The sequence below is a fragment of the Populus alba genome, chromosome 17 (assembly GCF_005239225.2).
Source record: "Populus alba chromosome 17, ASM523922v2, whole genome shotgun sequence".
NCBI lineage: Eukaryota > Viridiplantae > Streptophyta > Magnoliopsida > Malpighiales > Salicaceae > Populus > Populus alba.
The window spans coordinates 7,521,822-7,545,087 of record NC_133300.1 but is presented as its reverse complement, the minus strand read 5'-3'; the positions used below and the strand labels follow the sequence as shown (position 1 = coordinate 7,545,087).

At 37.5% G+C, this 23,266-nt stretch overlaps 2 protein-coding genes across 4 annotated transcripts; one reads left to right on the top strand and one right to left on the bottom strand.

Annotated features, from left to right (window-relative positions):
- Positions 1-17,229: 17,229 nt before the first annotated feature.
- Positions 17,230-18,752, bottom strand: LOC118048672 (uncharacterized). The gene is made up of 2 exons (XM_035058448.2): positions 17,721-18,752; positions 17,230-17,640 (listed from the first exon to the last, which is right to left on the bottom strand). Exons 1-2 carry the CDS (start codon positions 18,063-18,065, stop codon positions 17,413-17,415), a joined length of 573 nt encoding a protein of 190 aa, XP_034914339.1. The 5' UTR covers positions 18,066-18,752; the 3' UTR covers positions 17,230-17,412.
- A 327-nt stretch (positions 18,753-19,079) lies between these two features.
- Positions 19,080-22,843, top strand: LOC140954903 (uncharacterized). 3 transcript variants are annotated; one of them, XM_073405937.1, is made up of 3 exons: positions 19,080-19,127; positions 20,034-20,115; positions 21,222-22,843. In XM_073405937.1, exon 3 carries the CDS (start codon positions 21,225-21,227, stop codon positions 22,836-22,838), a length of 1,614 nt encoding a protein of 537 aa, XP_073262038.1. In that variant the 5' UTR covers positions 19,080-19,127; positions 20,034-20,115; positions 21,222-21,224; the 3' UTR covers positions 22,839-22,843. The 3 variants fall into 3 exon arrangements, 2 of the variants coding, with proteins under 2 accessions (XP_073262038.1, XP_073262037.1); XR_012168524.1 differs by lacking the exons at positions 19,080-19,127; positions 21,222-22,843 and adding an exon at positions 20,709-21,215 and having other exon boundaries at positions 19,595-20,115; XM_073405936.1 differs by lacking the exon at positions 19,080-19,127 and having other exon boundaries at positions 19,605-20,115.
- Positions 22,844-23,266: the final 423 nt, after the last annotated feature.

The window sequence follows — 23,266 nt, the reverse complement described above, 5'->3', positions numbered from 1 at the left end:
AAAAAAGTCCAAAGGATACAAGCTTTATAACCCTAATGAAGGAAATATGGTGATTAGTAGAGATGTTGAGTTTAATGAAGAAGGGGTATGAGATTAGAAGGTAAATGATGATGAGAAATATGACTTTTTATCGATTCTTGATGAAGAAGAAGAAAGATATAAAGATCATCAATAACCTATAGTCACACCTCTACAAATACCAATGAGCTCAACTTCTTCTTCTTTTTCTTCTAATGAAAGCTCAAATAGTGGTGCTCCACCAAGATAGATAAAGAGCCTTGATGACTTATATGAGGTAACTAATCCTATTGATGATGCAACACTATATTTTCATTTTGCTACATGTGATACTATAGTGTTTGAAGAAGCAATAAAGGATGCAAAATGAAGAATTGTTATGGATGAAGAGATTGCATCAATTAAGAAGAATGACAAATGAAGATTGGTTCCTAGATCAAATGAAAAGAAGCCAATAGGTGTCAAGTAGATCTATAAAGAAAAAAAGAATATCAAAGGAGAGTGTAAGAGATACAAGGCACGGTTAGTGGGAAAAAGCTATAGTTAAAAGCATGGGATTGATTATGAAGAGGTTTTTGCTCCTGTTGCTAGATTGGAGACCATTCGATTAATCATTATCCCCGCTACCCAATGTAGATGAAGAATCTATCAAATGGATGTCAAATCAGCCTTGCTTAATGATTTTCTTAATGAAGAGATTTACATTGAGCAACCTATGAGTTATGAAGTAAAAGAACATAAAGACAGGATTTTAAAGTTAAATAAAGCCTTATATGGATTAAAGCAAGCTTCAAGGGCTTGGTATAGTCGCATTAATGGCTATTTTTTAAAGAATAAGTTTCTTAAGTGTTTCCATGAATATGCTATCTATATAAAGATCAAAGAGAGTGGTAATACACTTATTGCATGTTTGTATATGGATGACTTAATCTTTACAAGAAATAATCCAAAGATGTTTGGAGACTTCAAGCAAGCAATGATCAAGGAGTTTGAGATGATGGATATTGGTTTTATATCCTAGTACTTAGGGATTGAGATTAAACAAGGAGAAGATAGAATCTTTGTGAATCAAAAAAAGTTTGCAAAGGAAATTCTCAAGAAATTCAAAATGGAGAATTGTATAAAAGTGAATACTCTAGTTGAGTGTGGAGTGAAGATGTCAGAGAATGATGAAGGGGAGAAGATAAACTCTACAACATTTAAGAGCTTAGTTGAGAGTTTGAGATATTTGACATGCACTCGCTCGGATATTCTTTATGAAGTAGGACTATTGAGTAGGTTTATAGAGATACCAACTATTACTCACTTTAAAGCCTTGAAGCCAATTCTACAAAATATCAAAGGTACCATAGATTTTAGCTTATTTTAATAGATTTGATCTTGTGGGTTATAGTGATAATGATTGGACTAGAGATATAGATGATAAAAAAAAAAAAACACTACAAATTTTGTTTTCTATATAGGAGACACAACTTTCACACGGAGTTCAAAGAAGCAATCTATTGTCACATTTTCTACTTGTCAAGCTGAATATGTAGCTACTACAATATGTGTTTATCGTTTCATATGGTTAAGAAGATTATTGAAGGAGTTGTGAATGGCATAAGAGAAGCCTACAAAGATTTATGTGGGCAGCTCATTAGCCATTACATTATCTAAAAATCCAATTTTTCATGACAAAAGTAAGCACATTGATACAAGATTTTATTATGTAAGAGATTGCATTACAAACAAGGAAGTTGAAATTAAGTATATGAAGACTCAAATATATGAAGTCAAGTATATGAAGTCAAGTAGCAGATATCTTCATAAAACCACTTAAATACGATGTTTTTTACAAAGATGAGAGATATGCTAAGAGTTATGAAAAATGATAACAATTGATATTAAAAGGGAGTGTTGAAGTTCAAAATCAACTAGAATTTAGGCTAATAAGATTTAGAGTTTGTAAGAGTTTTAATATTAGCTAAAAAAGGAATCCTAGTTAATGTAAGAATCCTTGACGAAGAAGGATTTATAATAGACTAGTTTATTAGAATGTTAGATTCCTTATTAGATTAAAATTTACTTTGAATAGTTTAATTCTTTAATTATTTAGGACTTGATGCTTATAAATATGTTTGTAATCTTAAACATTATATACAAGTATAGAGAGATAAAGAGAGCTATAACAGTGTATCTTTTGAGAAAACTCTTAATAAAAATATCATTCCTTTCATTCTTCATCTTCTTCTTTAGTTTTGTTCATATAAATTAGCTACCACACCCTACTTTTCTTTTCCAATAGAAACCAAAGTGAAAAAAATAAAACTCATCCTAATAAATAATATATAACACAAATATATGGTCCATGTAAGTTGGTTTTGAAGTTGATCCTCGGAGGCTTAAAAGGTTAATTTATCAGCAGGGAACTCGGTGGAAATAAAGAAGACACCCGCTTTTTAATGGTGTATCAGAAGACCCCATGATGGCTTGCCATTTGAATATGTCATGATCTCCACCAGATCCACTTGAGCACTGCGTTTGAGGGTTCTTCATCACGTCCTTCAGCTCCTTCTCAATCGTACGCTTTGGACCTATCTCTACTAGCTTATACACCGTTTAGCTTTCCAAGAATAGTAGGTGGTTTGGACTTTGCAATAGAAGGCGACGGTTTTGCAAGAACTAAATGTAAATGATAAGAGAAACAAGCAATTTTTAGGGGTGATAATTAATATTAAGATAATGAGGCTTTAGTCATTATTGCAAGCGCAAGTACAAGCATGCATGGATTTAGTGGACGATCGCACTTAGGTTTATTGCTTTTAGAGAGGGAGAGAACAGAAAGTGAAAGTCGAAGACTTTTCATAGCTGTACCAGTGAGCATGATGATCCAAATATGTGCAAATTCCCTCTCGCCATTTAACTTTAAACATGAGTGGCCAGTGACGTATTGCCCTGTGCTATTTCTGATTAGCTTTCTTATCAGCCAAGGACCTTGCTGATAACGAAATCAGACTATTTTTGTTTCTATTTAGAAACAGCAGCCTGGTGATCTACTGGCCTTGAGTCCCTGACTCCCTTTTCATATTCCTGAAAATAGAAAGGTATATACTTCTCAATAAATACATGTCTGCATTATTGCCAAAATGCTGATATACCTGAATTCATGAACTTGTTTTAGCTGATGTCCGAAATCTGAAGCGTGTTGAAGGGAAAAAATGCGTTTAAGGGACAGATAAATGGGTGGCAAAAAAGGGTACAGCCATAGATATGCAATAGGAGAGCTTAATATAGAACGAGCACATGTCAATATGCCATATATACGCATTCCTTCAAGTTTCGAAGAAGACAACAAGCAGTAGCGGATCCTGGACAGGAGACATGGCGGGGCCAAGTTCCTCAGAAAAGTAAAAATTAATACTCTAAAGGGATAAAGTAGTTTTTGTAGCAATTCAAGACAAACCTTGCTGTCTTTCCAACACTTATCTCCATGATGCATTACGTTGATCCATTTTCGAAACTTACTTGTGTGAAGATAACATCTTGACCTCTCCTCAGAACCGACCTCCGCTGCTTTTGTAGCAGCTGCACTCGCCGGTGCTGATTCTTTCGACATTTTATATATTACTACTTTTCTAACATTTCAAGATAACCCTACTGCATTCCTAGCACTTCTCTTCACTATGCATTAACTTGTCTGTATGTTTTTAGAAACTTCCTTGCATAATGATGACATCCTGACGACCTCCCGTAGACCACGAATTATTCGAACACGAAATTAATCACTAAATTAAATATTATATTTAACCGTAGTTTTGAAACCTGATCTAGTGATCAATCCGGTCTAATGATTGGGTCACGAGTTAGACGGGTTTACCCAGATAAACCCTGGTCAACCCAAAAAAAAATCAAATAAAAAAAAATCAAATAAAAACTTCAATAAATCAACCCAAAATAAAATCAAATAAAAACTTCAATAAATACAATTCCTCTCTCTCGTCAATCTGCTCTCCACCTTTCCAACCACAAATAAAAATTCTCTTTTAATCAACCACAAATAGGCATTCTCATTAAATTGAGAATAGAAGGTAACGAGGAAAATAAAATCTCAGAGAGAGAGAGAGAGAGAGAACACATGGGCATCGAAATAGAAAACAACAACAATCGTGCATCAACAATGTTGTAACCCATTTTTGGGTCCCCCTGAAAAAAATAAAATAAATAGCCAGAAGAGGTTAGAAAAATAACCGGAGGCAGAAGCGCCCAGAAAACAGTCAGAAAAATGGTCAAGGAATTTAAAAATACAAGGATTAAATTTTTGACAGTATATTCTTGAAGGATGAAAGCCCTATTGAGAAGGAAAATTTGAATTTTGAGGAGAAAAGCCCAAATTTGGATGTTTATGGACTTAATTGGATTTTTATTTGAATTTATAGAAGATTTGATTGCAAGAAAAATTGATTTTTAAGTCAATTTGGGCTTTAATTTGGAGAAATTTAAGTTCTGGGGCCAAAATATATTTTTTAGGAATTTATTGGGTCAAATCAGGGGCTCAATTGCATAAATATTGAAGTTTAAGGGCCAATTAGGGACTTAATTGTGAAAATCCGAAACCAGGGACCAATTTGGAGAAGGCGCAAAGATAGAAGGGGCTGTTTGGATTTGTTTCAGGGGCTTAATTGAAGAAATTGAAAGTTTATTGATCAATTAGGGGCTCAATTGCATAAATCAGAGGCCAAGGACCAAAATGAAAAAGGCGGCCAACAAGAGGGGCCGGGACCGAATTTGGGGGACTGATTTGAAGTTTGGCCATTTAAATGAAACGGCGCGTTTTATCCAAAACGACGCCGTTTCATATATTAAAAAAAAAAAAAAAAAAAAGGGACCGGAACGGTGTCGTTTTGAACGACACTGTTCCTCTTCTTCTTTTCCCCCCCGAACCTGCAACAGAAGAAGGAAACCGTTTTCAAAAAAACCATCCCGCGCCTCTCTCTCTCTCCTCGCCCCACCACCTTTAGATATTGGCCGACCAGCCGTTACACCCAATGGTCCCCCACGGTTCTGCCCCTATAAATAGAGAAGAAAAACCGAAGGAAAGGGGGCCCCAAGAGGAATAGAGAGAGAGAGACCCGAAGGGAGGAGAGAGAGAGAAAACCGCCTGAACCGCCGTCCGTAAGCCAAGCTGCCACCGTCTCCGCAGCAGCACCGCCACCAAGCCGTCGTCTCCGCCGTGCCAGGTACGCTTCTCTCCCCCCTGCACATTTTTTTCTTTTTGTTTCTTAAATTTCGTCTCCTGCATGCAGAGGCGTTCTGCATGCAGGGGACGAGGGGGGGAAATAATTCCCCCCCCTGCGTTTTTTAATTCCTCTGGGCCAGATGTTGTCTGGCCCAGAATTATGTGGACCGGGCCAGAGAGATCCGGCCCAGACCGAGGTTAATTATTTTTTGGGCCGAGTTCGGCCCAGTACTTTTGGGCCGAGGTCGGCCCAACGACTGTGGGCTGGGTCCGGCCCAGTTTAGTTTGGGCCGGCCCAGCCCTTTTAATATATAAATATATTATAATTATATTATATTATTATTATTATTATTATTATTATTATTATTATTATTATTATTATATATGTGTATATATGTTATATATATAAAAAATGTATTTATATATATATATAAAAAAATATTTTGAAAAAATCTTAAAAAAATATTGTTGATTTTTCTGCATATTTTTGTCAAAAATGTTTTAATTTTGGTTTGTATTTTTATACTGTAAAGATACAAAACCAGTGTTATAAATACCCGGTTTTTCGTCAAAACATCAAAGATTTTCAGAATAAAAAATGTTTTTGCTTTCAAAAAAAAAAATTCTAAAAAGTCCCTAAAAATGTTGTTGATTTTTCTGCATATTTTTATCAAAATGGTTTAATTTTGGTTTGTATTTTTATACTGTAAAGATACAAAACCAGTGTTATAAATACCCGGTTTTCGTCAAAACATCAAAGATTTTCATAATAAAAAATGTTTTTGCTTTCAAAAAATTTCTAAAAATTCCCTAAAAATGTTATTGATTTTTCTGCATATTTTTTTAAAAGCGGATTAATATTGGGTTGTATTTTTATACCGTAAGGATACAAGCTCAATATTAAAATACCCGATTTTCGTCAAAGCATAAAAAAAATAATATTTTCTAAAAATTGTTTTTGTTTTAAAATACGGCCTAGTCTCTCCAATATATATATATAAATATTATAAGATCATATTTTCACACAACAAAGAAAATTTTCAAAACTATATATGTATTAGCATACATTTTGGCTTTAATAACCAGTTTATTCAAGCCATGAGAACTAGGCCAATATTTCAAAAATTCTAAAAAATCTTTTTGTCTTATTTTAGTATTTGGGATTACGAATTTATACGTAAAACGTATTCCTAAGTATTATTAATAAAATTTTGGTATGGACGTTAGAACGGTTAGGATTTTTACCCGATAAGATAAAAGACCTTCTTACTGAGGAGGATTTTTCTTGAACCATAGACAGATCAACGACTAGGAAAACACAACAACACTTTAGTTTTTATCAGACAATAAAACAATGTAGCTTACCTTAGGTAGGGCGTATTTGGGGTGCTAATACCTTCCCTTTACGCAACCAGTCTCCGTACTTGATCTCTGAGACCAGTTAGGTTCCTAGTGACCAAAATACTAGGTGGCGACTCCAAAGAACCAAAAATAAAACATTTTCGCCAGTCAAACCCGCAATGGATGCGTATAAATTTTTTTTTTTTTTTTTTTTGGGGGGGGTGCGACAAACAACAACAATGATATTCACATACGGAACTTTGAAGAGGGGATTTTCCAATCATGTCTTGATGCAGGATTTGATTAAAATTGGGGATGATGTCTTTAATGGAATCTATAGGAACGAATAGGGATCACTATGAAGGGGATGCCGTGTTTGGGGTGGAGGTGTATTACAGGCACATGAGCTATGCAATTGAAATTGCTTTTTCTTGTTATCTCTGTTTGTAATTTTGCATCCTTCATCTGCATCGTTTTGAGTCAAAACTTTTGATATTTTAAAAGGTCGCAATGAACGACGTCATTTTCGGTTGTGTGTGTGTGTGTAAAAGAGGTCGGGTCTTAGCCGGGTTTGTCCGGGTCGACTGGGTTTTGCTGGGTCAACAATCAACTCCTCGGCAGATTGTTACTTAGACCTGGACCGGTCCTAGGCCCTGGTCGACCCGCTGGGCTGGTCCGAGTTTCAAAACTATGTATTTAACCAATTACAAAAATTTAAAATAATAATTAAAAATAAAGAAAACCAACTAAAATTCAACAAAATATTCTCGTATGAAAAAAATTTCAATAACAACATTTAACAATTATTAAGAACAAAATATTAAAATAAAATAATGCAAAACAATGTAAAAAAAAATAGAAAAATTCTTACCTTAATTTTGTTGTGAATTTCAACGAGACGAGAAAAAAAATAACATAAAAAAATAGGTAAGAGACATTGATTAACAAAAATAATGAAAAGAGAAGGGCATACTTTGCACACGAGGAGGAGAAAAGAAGAGAAAAGGACTCAAGGAGAAAGAGAGGAGAAAAGAAGAGAGCGAAATGCAAAGGAAGAGAGAAACGTGTTTTTGGTGATTTTAGGGATTTTGATATTTTAATTTGAATTTTTTACCAATAATTTTATTGATGGCTTATCGACGAAACATTAAATATTAATATTTCTAATATTTTTGTATGTGTTTTCGTCAGTAATATATAATTAAAATTTTTAATTTTATCAAAAAATTTCAAACACCCTACCCTAAAAAAAAATATCACTAATGATATTTCATTTCATCGGTGAGTATTTATGTAATGAACAGTAATTAAAAGTGACATCAAAAGATGAATAATTTCATTGTTCTTTGGAACATACCAACGGTATTAATCCATTGATGAGCTGAATTAAACACAATGAACAACGTCATGGAGATGTAAGCAGTTCCAATGCTTTTTGGAATATATCGACAACTACAATCTGTTGGTAATTCCATATGTATACCCAAATAATTACCGACCACTTTCCTGTTGGAAAATTAAATATTAATATTTTTAATTTATTTGTTGGTGTCTCTGCCTGTAAAGTCTAATTGAAAATTTCAATTTGATCAAAATTTTTAGAAACCCGTCAAATATTACTGGAATTTCCATGGTGATACTCAATGTATTGAACACAATAAACAATGACTTAGGAGTACGAAACAATTTCAATTCTCTCTAGAAAATACTGACAGACTTAATATGTTACTAATACCCTCTATATTTAATATAATAAACAACGACCGAGAGAAGAAAACAATTCTAATGCTTTCTGGAATATACTGACAGACCTAATCCGTCAATGATATCCTATATATTGAACACAATGAACAATGCAATTAAGAGATGAAAAGTTTCAATGCTTTCTGAAATATATCGACAAACTTAATTCATCGGTGATATCCTTTGTATTTTACTTTCCATAAGTGTAAAATAGTTTTTGTTGCTAGATTATCATAAATTAAATATTACAAATAGATTTACCAACAGATTTAACAAGCACATTTAAATGGTAATTATGTCTATAAAAATGACATGTTATTGCATTTTTTAGCTCTTTTTTTCTTTCATTATATTTTTATTGTAACTACCTCGATATATACCAAGTGCATATTTCAAAATATATTCTGTCAGTATTTATTGATATTGATAGATACTTTTAGTCGAAAAAAATCATTGTAATTTACCAACAAAAAAAATTATTGTGATTTGTATTTGTTAATTTTTTGTAGTGAATAGTAGTCATGTTTCTGCTGCAAGTATTTTTGGAGGGGATGATCAAGGCTTGAGAGGGTAATCAAGATTCAGGAAGGGAAGAGATTAGAAGAAGAAGAAAGGCAGAACGTAGCATGCGTGTTGCATGAGTTCGTTAAGCACACAATAGAGGCACGAGAGAATTTAGGAAGAAGAATACTGATTTCTGTTATTTTGCATGCCTTCTGTTACAATTCACAGGGTATTTATAATAACCCTTTGTTAGATTCTTCTTTAGCCTTTACACGTGGCTCCTATATATTTAAATGAACATTTAACCGGGCTGCCAAAACGCAACCGTTTAACTAATTCTTTAAATTCTTTGCCGCTTCCTCTCAACGCTGTCGTTTATGCTGTATTTGAATAATTTCCCTCTTCTGTTGTTTAAACCCTAGCTTTGTTAATTCCATTCGTGACAATGCCCCCTCCATGATTACCACCTTGTCCTCAAGGTGAAATTCAGGAAATCGGAAGCAGAAATCATCAAGATCTTCCCAGGTGGCTTCAGTCAAAGGTAGGTCTTTCCAAACAACTAACAATTGAGTAATTGCGATATTTCCCCTTTTTCTTATTCTGCGTTTGACGATTTGCAGAGGCTGTAGCAGGGGTGGCTGCTGAGAATTTGGGAGGTCGGAGTGGACTGCATGATGGCCCACGTGTTGCTTGAGCTGAGAGACGTGGAAGACGGGGTGAATGGCTGCTGAGGTAGGTAACTGCAATTTATATGCTACTGAGCCAATTTTCTGAATAACTGTGTAGGGACCGTAGTATTTAGCTGATAGTTTGTGGCAGATTCTTTTGTGAACTGAGTGCTGTCGATAAGGTTGTAGCTTGACATAGACTGAATCCCCCATAGAAAAACTTCGTTCACTTCTTTTCTTATTAGCTTGTTGGGTCATTCGGTGTTGAGCTTGAAGGAGATTGTTTTTGATTTCCTTGAACATATCTTCTCTTTGGGTGAGGTAATTGTCCACTGCTTCCACTGGAGAATCTTTATGTGTATAGGGAATGTGAATTGGAGGCACCATGCCATAGAGTACCTCATAAGGGGTCTTCTTTGTTGAAGTGTGGTAGTTGGTGTTGTACCACCATTCACAAGCACTTAACCATTTCCCCCATAAGGCTGGGGCTGTCCCTGTCATGCACCGTAAATAGCCTTCAATACACTTGTTAACCACCTCTGTTTGGCCATCTGATTGAGGATGATAGGCAGTAGAATAGTGTAGGCTGACACCTTGCTGTTTGAACAATTCCTTCCAAAATTGACTGAGAAAGATGCTATCCCTGTCGCTCACGATGGTGGCTGGCATTCCATGGAGTTTGTAGACCTGCTCCATGAAGACTTTAGCTACTGTCATGGCAGTGTAGGGGTGGGAAAGTGCCATGAGGTGAGTGTATTTGCTAAACCTGTCCACCACTACTAGGATGACCTCCTTCCCATCTGATTTGGGTGAGCCTTCAATGAAGTCCATACTAATGTCGACAAAAGGGGCCATAGGAATAGGTAGAGGTTGGAGAAGTCCTGGGAGCTTTACATTCTCAGTCTTGTTTTGCTGGCAAATGGAACATTCTCGGACATATTGTCTGACGAATTTCTGTAGTTTTCTCCAATAAAATACCTGCCCTAGCCTTTTAGCAGTGACAGTGGCTCCTGAATGTCCTCCTGCTGCAGTATCATGATATAAGCTGGTGAGCTTGGTTTGTAGTCGAGTGTCTTTCCCCACCACGACCTTTCCCTTGCGAAAGAGAGTTTGATTGAGCTTGGTATCTTTGTTCACTTCATCAATGATCTTCTGTAAGTTTGGATCATCTACCCAAGTCTGCCTGATTTCATCCATGATAGTGGTGGAAATCGATGATAGAGTTAGTGCACTCAATTCTTTACTTGTAATCCTGGAAAGGGCATCTGCAGCCAAGTTGTCCTTGCCCTTCCTGTATTCTATCTCATAATCGAAGCCTAAGAGTTTAGTTAACCAAACCTGCTGCGCCTCATGAGTGGCCTTGTGATTGAGTAGGAATTTGAGACTAGAGTGATCTGTTCTGATTAAGAAGTGTCTGCCCCTTAAGTAATGCTTCCATTTAGTGACAGCATAGACAATTGCCAACATCTCTCGTTCATATGATGAAAGATTTTGTTGTCGAGGTCCAAGTGCCTTGCTAATAAATGCAAGGGGATGTCCCTCCTGCATCAAAACAGCTCCCATGCCCACTCCTGAGGCATCTGTTTCAACAACAAAAGTCTTGTCGAAGTTTGGCAATGCTAGCACCGGGGGCTTGGACATGGCTGCCTTCAACTGATTGAAGGCCAAGGTGGTCAAGGATGTCCAGTTGAAGGAATCTTTCTTCAAGAGCTGAGTAAGAGGCTTGCAGAGCTCCCCATATCCCTTCACAAATTTCCTATAGTACCCTGTCAAACCCAAAAACCCTCTCAACTGTTTAATGTTAGTGGGGATAGGCCAATTCAGCATTGCAACCACCTTACTAGGATCAGTGGCCACTCCTTCTTTGGTGATTATATGGCCTAGGTACTCCATCTGACTGCTGCCAAACACATATTTCTCCTTCTTAGCCACCAGTTGGTTCTTACATAGTAATTCAAACACAACCGTGAGGTGATGTAAATGGTCCCCCTGACTCTTGCTGTAAATTAATATATCGTCAAAGAAAACTAAAATGAACTTCCTTAGATGTGGCCTAAAGATGTCATTCATTAGACTTTGAAAGGTTGTTGGGGCATTAGAGACCCCAAAGGGCATGACCAGAAATTCAAAATGGCCATTGTGAGTGCGAAAGGCTGTTTTGAACACATCATTAGGGTCCATTCGAATTTGATGGTATCCTGCCCTTAAGTCAATCTTGGAGAAGATGGCTGCTCCTTCCAATTCCTCTAGCAATTCATCAATAATAGGGATGGGATACTTATCTTTTATAGTCAGCCTGTTGAGAGCTCGAAAATCTACACAAAACCGCCATGTTAGGTCCTTTTTCTTGACTAGCACCACAGGAGAAGCAAAAGGACTATGGCTTGGTTGAACAATTCCAGCTTCCAGCATTTCAGCCACTAGCTTCTCTAAGGTATCCTTCTGTAACCCTGAATATCTGTATGGTCTGAGATTGACAGTCATGTTTTCATCCTTCAGGGGTATCCTGTGGTCATGCTCCCGAGCAGGAGGTAGTCCCACTGGTTCCCTGAAGACTTGGTGATAGGTGTCTAACAATGTCTGCAATGGAAGTTCCTCTTCTTGCTGACTTGAAATGTAACACTCCTGGGAGTTGAGGGCCTTGCCATCCAGCTCTAGCACTTGTAAACTGCAAATGTTCACCCCTGCCAATGAAGGTATGTTTATGAGTAGTCCATTTAATTCCTCCAGCTGAATGGATTGATTGAGTGTCGGGTTGTCTCCTTTTAGAGTCACTTCTCTGCCCTGCCACCAAAAAGTCATCCACTTATCTTCATAATTGGATAATACATTGCCCAGTAATTTTAACCATTGTATGCCTAGGACCATGTCATAGTTTTGTAGAGCCATGACAAAAACATCAGCCTGGAACTGAACCCCTTGCATTTTCCATTGCAGGTTCTTGCATATTTTAGAACAAGCCATGGTACCACCATTGGCTGCCTCTACCATCATTGGTTTGATGGGAGTTAAGAGACAATTCTGTTTGCTGGCTAGGTTGGCATTGAGGAAGTTGTGAGTACTGCCGGAGTCCACCAAGATGAATATAGGGCATTTATCCAGCTTGCCCCAAATCTTGATGGTATGACACCTTGTAGTGCCCTGTAATGCATGTAATGACAGATAGGGAGTAAGGTTTTCTTCCTCCCTGGTTTCGGGGTTTTCTTCCTCCTCTGAATTTTCCTCTTCATCTTCTATAATGCATAGTGAGTATAATTTTCGATTTTTGCACCTATGTCCAGGCACAAATTTCTCCTCACACCAAAAGCATAAACCCTTAGCTCTTCTCTCATCCATCTCCCTGGTTCTAATGGGTCGAGAAGGTCTGGGATTGGGATTAACCATAGAACTGTTGAATGGTGGCCTGTTAGGAGTTGGTAATAAGGCTGGCTGGGGGGATTTAAATGTAGTGGAGGTGAGGCTGGAAGTTGATTTGTTGGAGGCTGTGGGATATACCTGTCTTGGGTTTGGTTGGTAAGAGTTTTGGGGGGTGGTCCTTCTGTAGGTGAGAGTGTTATCATGGAGTCTAGCTAGGTTATATGCTTGTTTGAGAGATTTGGGTTCAAACATTTTCACCAAATTCTTAATCTCCATTTCCAACCCTCCTAAGAAAAAAACTAAAGCTTGTTTTTTCTGATACCTGAGCACGATTCCACAGCATGTCGAACTCCTTTATATACCCTTCTAGATCACCAGCTTGTTTGTGCTCGGTTAGCTCCTCCAAGGGGTCCTTTTGTCCTCCAAATCGGCTGCACAGGGCGTCCACATAATCTGGCCAAGTTGTTTCATGTCCTTCCAAGTTTCTTATGAAGTTCTGGTGCTAGTACAGCGCCAACCCATCCAGGTAATATGATGCTATCTTCAATTTATCAGACTCTGGTATCTCTTCCAGTTCAAAATATTGATTGCATTTATACAACCACTTTTGAACATCTTCACCTTCAAAGGTAGGGAAGTTCATCTTGGGCTTGTGAACTCTGAAGGATCCTTGCGAACCTTCTCTAATGGCTCCTGAACTGTGAATGGTGGTAGGTGGCTGAGGAACATGGGGTCGCTGGGAGGAGCTGGTCTCTCCAGCGAGAGTCTGCAATGTATGTTTTATTGCAATCTGTTGACTGGCTATTTCTCTTATCATAGCTTTGAGCTGGCCAAGATCGTCTGACTGAGTATTTAGTGTAATTTCTATTCCATCGATTCTTTGGTTAGCAGCTTCCAAGGAATCATCACATCTTCTCACATCTTGGGACCTAGTCTCTGGAGGCATGTTGTGGAGGTCTGAAGATGACAACTCTGATACCAATTTGCTGCAAGTATTTTTGGAGGGGATGATCAAGGCTTGAGAGGGTAATCAAGATTCAGGAAGGGAAGAGATTAGAAGAAGAAGAAAGGCAGAACGTAGCATGCGTGTTGCATGAGTTCGTTAAGCACACAGTAGAGGCACGAGAGAATTTAGGAAGAAGAATATTGATTTCTGTTATTTTGCATGCCTTCTGTTACAATTCACAGGGTATTTATAATAACCCTTTGTTAGATTCTTCTTTAGCCTTTACACGTGGCTCCTATATATTTAAATGAACATTTAATCGGGCTGCCAAAACGCAACCGTTTAACTAATTCTTTAAATTCTTTGCCGCTTCCTCTCAACGCTATCGTTTATGCTGTATTTGAATAATTTCCCTCTTCTGTTGTCTTAATCCCTAGCTTTGTTAATTCCATTCGTGACAGTTTCTTGGGTTGAATTTGATAAAAAAGTGTTGCTACCCAATTTTTTGACCCATGTTTTTTTATATATTTTTTAAAAAAAAATCCAAAAAAAACATTAAGAAAAATTTGAAAAATTCAAAAATATTTTTTTTCTCTCTCTCGAGTCAACCGCATCTCTTCATTCAAACCATGTAGACTAGGGTAAAAAATGAGTTTCGGGCTGTTTCGGGTCAAAAAACATCATTTTCGACCAAAATCGGGTTCACCGGGTCAATACGGGTCATACCATGTCGACCAGGGTAAAAATGAGTTTCGGGCTGTTTCGGGTCAAAAAACATCATTTTCGACCAAAAACCGAGTTCACCGGGTCAATACAGGTCATACCATGTCGACCAGCGGTAAAAAATGAGTTTTTCGGGCTGTCTTGGGTCAAAACCGTCATTTTCGACCAAAACTCGGTTCATCGGGTCGATACCCATCAAATGTTTTTTTTTTGGTATTTCATTTTTTGGCGGTTTAAAACGGGATTTTTTCTAATACTGATTTGAATTTTTAGTTTTACCCATGTAAATATTTATTATTATATATAATAAAACAAAATTATGGTAGTTGTGTGCAATATTTTTATTATTATAATAAAACAAAAATTATGGTAGTTGTGTGCATTATTTCTTATTATATATAATAAAAATAATTTTTTATGGTTGTTTATCCCGTGGCTATAAATAGCCACGGGAGGGGGGCAGAAAAAAAAAAAAGGGGGGCAGAAAGAAAAAGAAAAAGAGGAAGAGAAAAGAAAAAAAAGAAAGGATCGATTGATAATTCCTAAATTTTTTAGTTTTTCTTCAGGAGAGTAGGATATTGTCTTTAAAAAAAAAAAACAATTTAAAAAAATACCAAACATATCCCAACACATCTCAGCCGTTAACATATTCCAGGATTTAATCCCGTTGCGCCACGTCATCCGGTGCACCGAGCTTTCGGTGCGCCGCGCCACACAAAATCAAAAACCAGACAATCTGGGCCGTCCGATCAACCTGCTGATCTAGCCAATCATAGCGTTTCATCCACGATCCAACGGTTAACATCCTTCAGCGGCACCGGTACACCATACACGCGTCCGCACCTTAGTAAATCTCGGAGCATCTCTCTCCTCTCGCCGGCGACTCTCTCTCTCTCCTCCGATCTCCACTTTCCGGCCATATAAAGTCTCCGCACCACCACAGAAAGGTAGCTACCCTTTTTTAAAACAAAACCCCAGCGGTTTTAACCGTTTTAGCCGCCTAATCTGGCCGGAAAAAGGCCGCGATTCTCGCCGGCCACCGAAGCTTCAAGTGGACGATTCTCCCTCGTCAGCCATCAACGACCGTCAAGACCACCACCAAAAGCATCCTCGACCTCAGATCTACCGGAATAGACCATCGGTTTGCCAGAAATCTCGACTGAAAATCTCGTCGCCACCAACAGTAGCCGCACGTGAGCCACACGCGCCGCCAGTGGCATTTTCGTAAATTTCTGATAAATCCGAGGGTATTTTCAGTCTTTTTACCTATACTGTGTCACTCATGTAATTTTTATTTAGATTGCTAATATTTTTTTTATTTTGTATATAAATTTTCTTGCATGTTGTAAAACAAAAAAATAATAATAAAAAATAACAACGCGGGTCCAACACCCATCCTATTATGTCATCATTCGTGGGTCCAAAGCCCAATTTTCAAATATAGTTATACCCATATCTCAACGATATCAAAATAGTTTTATTTTATAAACGAATATTTTATCGACACGTCTCTTTTTCATAAAAGGACCGATGTCAAAAGTTTAAATACCAAATATGGATTATGTCTATAGTTTTTTTGGTAATTCAGACGTACTTCTCCTTTTTAGGGTTAAACGTCAATATTTTAGACGAGTCTCCTATTTTTAGGGACTGATGTCATTTTTAACGTGTCTCCAAATTTTAGGGACCGACGTTAACTATTTTTTTTTAAAAAAAAATAAAAATTGCAAAATAAGCTCAAAATATAATAGCATTTAAATCAAATAAAAAAAAAACACACAAGTAAGGGTAACCTTTCTTTTGAAAGGATGTTTTAAGGGTGGTGTCTACCTTCCCTTAATCATAACTAACCCAGTACCTGAATCTCTGGGACCAGTGTTTAATTTGGGATTTCTAGTTCCCTCAAATTACTAGATGGCGACTCCAATAAAATTTTCATTTCCCCCAATTAAACAAATCTTTTAATTTTTTTTTTGTTAAATAAACAAAAATGAGCGGAGCCGTCGCCCGACGTCGTGTATCGACAAAAAGGTTTAGATCTCGTATTGTGTAATCTATTCCCAATTTAATAATTACTAATTTATTTTTATACCTTCTTATTTACAACTTATCTTTTGAAGCTTATCAGGTGGATTTGACTCTAAAATTTACACTAGATCGTTAGATATTGATAATTCTATATATATATATATATAGAATTTCTCATCGTTTCTAAATATGCATCCTCTTTAATAGGTTCCACGTATCTATAATATCTCAAAATCATATTCTCCAATAGAAAGGACCTGGTATTAGTATTATCTTTCTCTCAAAAGATTTTTAAATTCGAATTTTTGATCTGCTTCTGTCCGAACAATGGCGGAACTTGGGGGCAGGCGAGAGCCACGACCCCCTCAAAGTTCAAAGTAGTTCCTGAACTTTAATACTTATTCCATAGAAGTTTTAATCTTTTTTTTTTTTTAATGTTTTCTTGGGGCACAGTGGGCAATTCTGCCTTGATAACCACTGTATTAGATGAACATCCAAAGTTAAGTCCATTTGCTAACCATTTGATCAAATGACTGTTTCACTGAAATCCTTTCACCGTGGCCTGGATGCCTCTTTGCTTGATTTTCCTCAGGTTCCATCACAGAAAAATCAAATTTCAGTATAGCATAACATAACGTCGAAGCACAAAACCTAAAGAAAATACAGCAGAATATATATATATATTTATATATATATTCCCGTTGACATACAAGGATCTATACCATCTTTATCCATAAAAAATAATATAAAATTACCATGGCTGAAGGAGCCAGTCAAGTATATCGTAATGAACCATAGTGAATTTACATCATTTCAACACTAATTATCAATATATATGACCGAAACTAAAGGAGATGATTACTAGTTCAGTCAATAGCATACATCTTAGTCCATTTTCTTGCTTTCTTGTTGTAAGCCTCTCTGTTTGTCCTGTAAAGTTTGCAAACAGGACTTGTTGGATCTTCAGGATTTGGGTCTGGAAGCAATGAGCAAATGGAGAGCAACAGATTCTCAATTGTCAGTGCAGGGGTCCATTGGGGTCCGAGAATGTCCACACATATAGTTCCATCTTGACTGATGTTTGGATGAAATACCTGGCATGGCAAGTAAAGAGTATCAAAATCATTCTGCGACTCTAAAATGTTTGATAGGGCAGAAAATGAGGAGGCTATACCTTAGTTTTGAACTTGATCCTGGGAGGGACAAAAGGGTATTCTGCAGTAAAGACGATCGAAAGAAAGAAGACACCATCTTCGAATGGTGTATCAGAAGGCCCTATAATGGCTCCTTCCCATTGGAATATGTTGTCTCCAGCAGGTCCATACGAGCAATTGATGGTAGGATCCTTTAATCCACGTTTTAGCTCCTTTTCAATCCTGCACTGTGCATAGTCAGGATTTTTCCTGCTGTCAGCTTTATCTGATACAGGTTTGTGTTTCCCTCGAATTGCAGGGAGTGGAGGTGATGGTTTGGCTCTCGAAGTAGAGGGGGGAAAAGACAGGTACGAAAAATTCTTCATTTTGAGAAGGAGAGTGTTGGAAGAGAGCGAGACAGGTAAAACAACCGAGCCTGTGACAGATGAGAAGATCCTTTACAGACGAATGCATGGAGTCTTTATAACTTGGAAGACGGTGGAGATTTTCGAGTCAGGGACTAGAGAAGTTCGGCAGGTGAAAGCTTATGGGCTAAAGGACCTTGATGCCATGGTTGGACTAACTTGTTTTTACTTGAACATAGCAGTTGAGGTAGTGGCAGTGAGGAGGACATGTTGGAGGAAAGTGCCTTTTAGACTTCTTAGGGCAGCTATGAAAATCATTCTGAGATTAGGTCCCAAATTATTTCAAACTTGAAGATATATATCTCCTTTGATACTTGATGAGCAGGCTGCAGATACAAATCTTTGAGGTTGGGGTTTTCTTGCTGGTACAGATTTAAAAGTCGCATCCTGTCAGCAAAAATTCCACATTTTCTATCAATTTGCCTAAATTAAAGTGATTGTAAGAGTTTTATAGAACAAATCAAAGTGATTTTCAAGTTTCAATCAGCCCTTGATATGTATACATTATAGGTTTTTTTTCAAATTATAAGGACAAAAACAAAACGCTATCACCCTCCTCCTAAACACATAATTATTTCAGAACATGATGGCAAAAACAAAACGCTATCATAATACTTAGGAGACAATTGCTGCCTAGTGCCTGCGGGACCTGATAAATCACATGTCGGTAGGTTACTAGTAAGCATCTACATGAACAAATGGACAGGTGGCCACCACTAGGAAACAGGGATGCACACAAAATGAACACGTACTGTAATGTTTTGAATTAAATGAGTAGGAAAAGGCAACCAAGCCCTTGGTGGTTTAGAAGTAGGAATAATTAAATGAGGGGTATAATAGTAATTAGATAAATAATTGATAAATATAAGTAAAACAAAAAAAAAAAGAAAAGAAAAAGAAAGAGGGATCTGAAATTAGAGAGCAGAATCGGCAGGAGAGAGAGAGAAGGAAGGAAGAAGAAGAAAGAGAAAAGGGAGGAAAATAAGGGAAAAGGAAAAGAATTGGAGGAAATAAGTGAAAAAGGTAAGATTTAGGTTGTTTAATGTGTATAATATGTTAATTAAGCTTTAATTTTAGTTTTGATGAATGTTAGGGTTTTGAGATTTGTGTTTTGGTTTAAATTGATGAATTAAATTGAATGATGGAGGTTGATTGTTGTGTTTAATTGATGATTTAGTTGATTATGGAAGATTATGATGATTTTGAGTTATAGAATTGTGTAAATGGTGAAATTTGAGTTAGAAATCAGGGGGAGAACAGTGGGGTTTCTGTTAAAATCTGGACTGGAGGTTGAAGATGACGAAAAATTCAATTTGGTCCCTCAATTTCCGAAAATTACAGTTTAGTCCCCGAACTTTGGAAAATTACAAATTGGTCCCTGGAGCATATTCCGAGATTCTGAACAGAATAACATATGAATTATGGACATAATTACTGTATAGATAAGATAATTTAACACTTTCAATTTAGTCCTCCAATTTGACAAAAGTACGATTTGACCCTTAAAAATTTAGTAAATTCCAGAATGATCCCTGAAGCATAATGATACATCCTGGACAGAATTGAGGATTAATTAAGGTCAGAATTTCAGTATATTCATGGATTTATGACAAATTTCAGTTTGGTCCTCCATTTGATAAAAGTTACATTTTGGCCCTAAAAATATGGAAAAATTCCAGATTAGTCCCTAGCTGTAATATTAGCTTTTGCAGAGTAGTTGATGAATAATTAAGGGTTATTTAGTGAATTATTATCAATTTTATTAGTTGTTTTTATTATGGATTAGATTTCGGGAAAACCGTTAGATTTAGGGTTTTTAAGAAAATTGACTATAATATATAGGGTTACGGAACACACCCTTAGTTAAGTGTATTAAATAGGTTATATGTTCTTTCGAGTCGTTCTTGAAAATATTTCCTTTGTATTCAGATAATCCTGATATTCTACCGACGGGACGTCAGTAGGATTTTCTTCAGTGTCTGCTTTTGGCTTCTGTTTGCTTTTGAGTCAGGTGAGTGGATAATTTTCCATATGCATGAGAAATAGTATAAAATATTTGATTTGTTAATATGAATTGGATCATGCTTCTTGATAATATATATTGATTATTATCCTTGTTATGATAAAGCATGATCAATTATTGAATCTGAATTCTTGATATGAACCAGTATGTATTTTGAAGTGAATTCTGAATTGATAGCTCCTCATTTGAGTGATGTCATGAGTTGAGCTTTGAGATATGAATATGTTTGTTTGATTATGATTATGAACCTATGGTATGTCAGTCAGAATAACCCATGCTAACAGGGTAGTGTTAGTCTTTGTGCACATCGTATCTGAACCCTAGTTGGTCGGGGGAGACACCAACCTGTGTGGACTGATCATCCCACAGTACGGAGCCTCATGCTCATTGCATTTTGATTTTCTGACGAGTTCTACCATATGATATTCTTGTTATGGCCTATTTGATAAACCTTCGTATAAGAACTAAAGCCATACTTGTATATATATTTCTCATTGCTATATTACCTCGTGTGTGTATATTGAACGTTATCTACTCACTGAGTTGTTGAAACTCACCCTCTCATTATTTATTCTTTTCAGGCTTATAACTTGATAGCGGGTTACTTTTGTTGAACCTTCTGAACCTGCTTTTGATTGTAATTTGTATCTTTCTTTTTATGTCAAGTTAGTGCTCCAAAACTATGAAATTATATGAACTCTTGTATTAAGACAATCGAATTATATTATGAAGTTAGTTTGTTGTTTATGCTGCGTTGAACGACTCTGATTGAGTTTTGAAGGATAAGATTGTATGTAAGTTTGGGTTCGCATAGGTTTGGAACCTTGGAGGGGAACCTTGCCTATGTGCCGGTCATGGATCCGGGAATCGGGTCGTGACAAACTTGGTATCAGAGCTTTAGGTTAAAGAAACAATAATGAATTTCATAATAAGTGGAGCATTAGGATCCGTATCGTCTTGTTTGTTGTTTTTGAAATTTTAAATTCTCATCAAGTATGTCTTCTTCCTTGTGATAGATATGCTTTCCTATAATTCTGAGATAATTATCATGCTATTGTTCTAGCATGACCTAAGTGATCTCTCTTTTATTTTAGGAAATGCCGAGGAATAGACGAACAACTGTTAGGGTAGATGATGATCAAGATGATGTCCCTATTATGCAGTTGATAACTGCAAGGCAGAGAAGGAGGCGTGGTGCACCCGTGCCTCAACATGTTGATGAGGTACCTCCACCAGTGGAGGAAGAGCCTCAGGAAATAGAAGAGGAAGATATGGTTGATGAAACAGGTGTGGGGGTAGCTGACCCTGAGCCTGTTACAGATGTTCAACAACTTAGCCAGGTTGTGCAGACTTGGATAGAGTTTACTATGGAGAGAGACAGAATGAGGGATAGAGATGTACCCTCGACATCCCACACTGTTCAGGGAGTTAATGTGCCATTGGATGCCTTTATGAAGTTGGCACCTCCTATTTTTACTGGGATAGACAGTTCAGAGGATCCTCAGAGGTTCCTAGATGACATTTGGCGACGATGTAAAGCTTTGGGATGTACAGACCACCGAGCTGTGAGTTTGGCATCGTTCAGGTTGGAAGGAGATGTGGCAATCTCTTGGTTTGAGTCTAGGGAAAGAGCAAGACCAGTAGAGACTCAGTGGACATGGAAGGAGTTTAGCTCCATGTTCTTGGACAGGTTTCTCCCTCAGAGCATCAGGGATGCTCGACTTTATGAGTTTGAGAGGCTATCTCAGGGGAGCATGACAGTGGATGAGTATGATTTGAAGTTCACTCAGCTGTCTAGGTATGCAGAACATCTTCTACCCACTGAGGAGTGGAGGGTGAAGAGATTCATTAGAGGACTCAAATCCTCTATGTATATGGTATTGGCGCCACAAGTGTTTCCATCCTACTCCTCAGCTGTTGATAGCGCCAGATTGCTAGAGGCACGTGAAATAGAGGACATGACTGCTGGCCAGTCTAAGAGGCCTAGAGATGAGGGTCAGTCTTTTAGGCAACAGGGAGTAAGTGCAAGTCCGTTTAGGGGACGAAGTGGCCGTCAGGGCTCATGGGTTCAGAGGAGGTTTAGACAGAGACCATCAGTTAGTGGCTCAGGCAGTCAGAGTGGCAGTAGTGGTACCCAGAGTTTAGTTCAGATTGCACCTCGTAGTTCATTTGTTTCACCCGGGGATAGTTTTTCATGTCAGCACTGTGGAGGAGGTCATAACAGTGCAGAGTGCTACAGAAGAACTGGGGCTTGTTTTAGCTGTGGCCAGATAGGTCATAAGATTAGAGAGTGCCCGAGGAGACAGTTGTCCACTTCAGGGTTATCTGCTTCAGTCCAACATCCTATTCAGACACCATCGACGAGCCAGTCTGTGGCTCATGGGGGTAGAGGTTTTGGTGGCCGTGGTCAAAGAGGTCGGGGTGCAGGTGATAGAGGTCAGATACAGCAGGGTCAGGGGCATGCTAGAGTTTTTGCCTTGACTCAGCAGGATGCTCAGGCATCCAACACAGTTGTTTCAGGTATTCTTCCTGTTTGCTCTTTTGAAGCAAAAGTTTTGTTTGATACGGGTGCAACTCATTCGTTTGTGTCCCCATATTTTGCCATGAGGTTAGATAAACAACCAACCTTGTTAAAATCCCCCATTTCAGTCTCCACTCCCTTAGATGAGTTAATATTAGTAAAGTATGTGTATCTGGATTGTGAAATATAGATTGGAGATAAGATCTTTATGGGAGACTTAAATGTCTTAGATATGGTTGATTTTGATGTGATTTTGGGAATGGATTGGTTGGCTAAGCATAGGGCTTCGGTAAATTGTTGGGGTAAGAAAATAATGTTTGATCTAGATCAAGAAGTTGGGTTGGTATTTCAAGGAGATAAGATTGGGTCTCCATCAATTATGTTGTCGGCTATCTCGAGGAAAATGGCCCGAAAAGGGGTACAGTGCTACCTAGCATATATAGTGGATGTAGAGAAAGAAGTTCCCCAGTTAGAGGAAGTCCCTATAGTAAGAGAGTTTATCGATGTATTTCCCGATGATTTACCTGGATTGCCTCCGTATAGGGAGATTGAGTTCTGTATTGATTTGGTTCCGGGCACTGAACCAATATCAATGGCACCATATAGAATGGCTCCAGC

Bases quoted from the DNA above. Each gene is read 5' to 3' on its own strand.
- LOC118048672 (XM_035058448.2), bottom strand. From the start codon at position 18,065: ATGAAGAATTTTTCGTACCTGTCTTTTCCCCCCTCTACTTCGAGAGCC. The intron at 17,641-17,720 runs GTATAGCCTCCT...TTGCCATGCCAG, and splicing joins GGATCAAGTTCAAAACTAAG to GTATTTCATCCAAACATCAG.
- LOC140954903 (XM_073405937.1), top strand. From the start codon at position 21,225: ATGCCGAGGAATAGACGAACAACTGTTAGGGTAGATGATGATCAAGAT.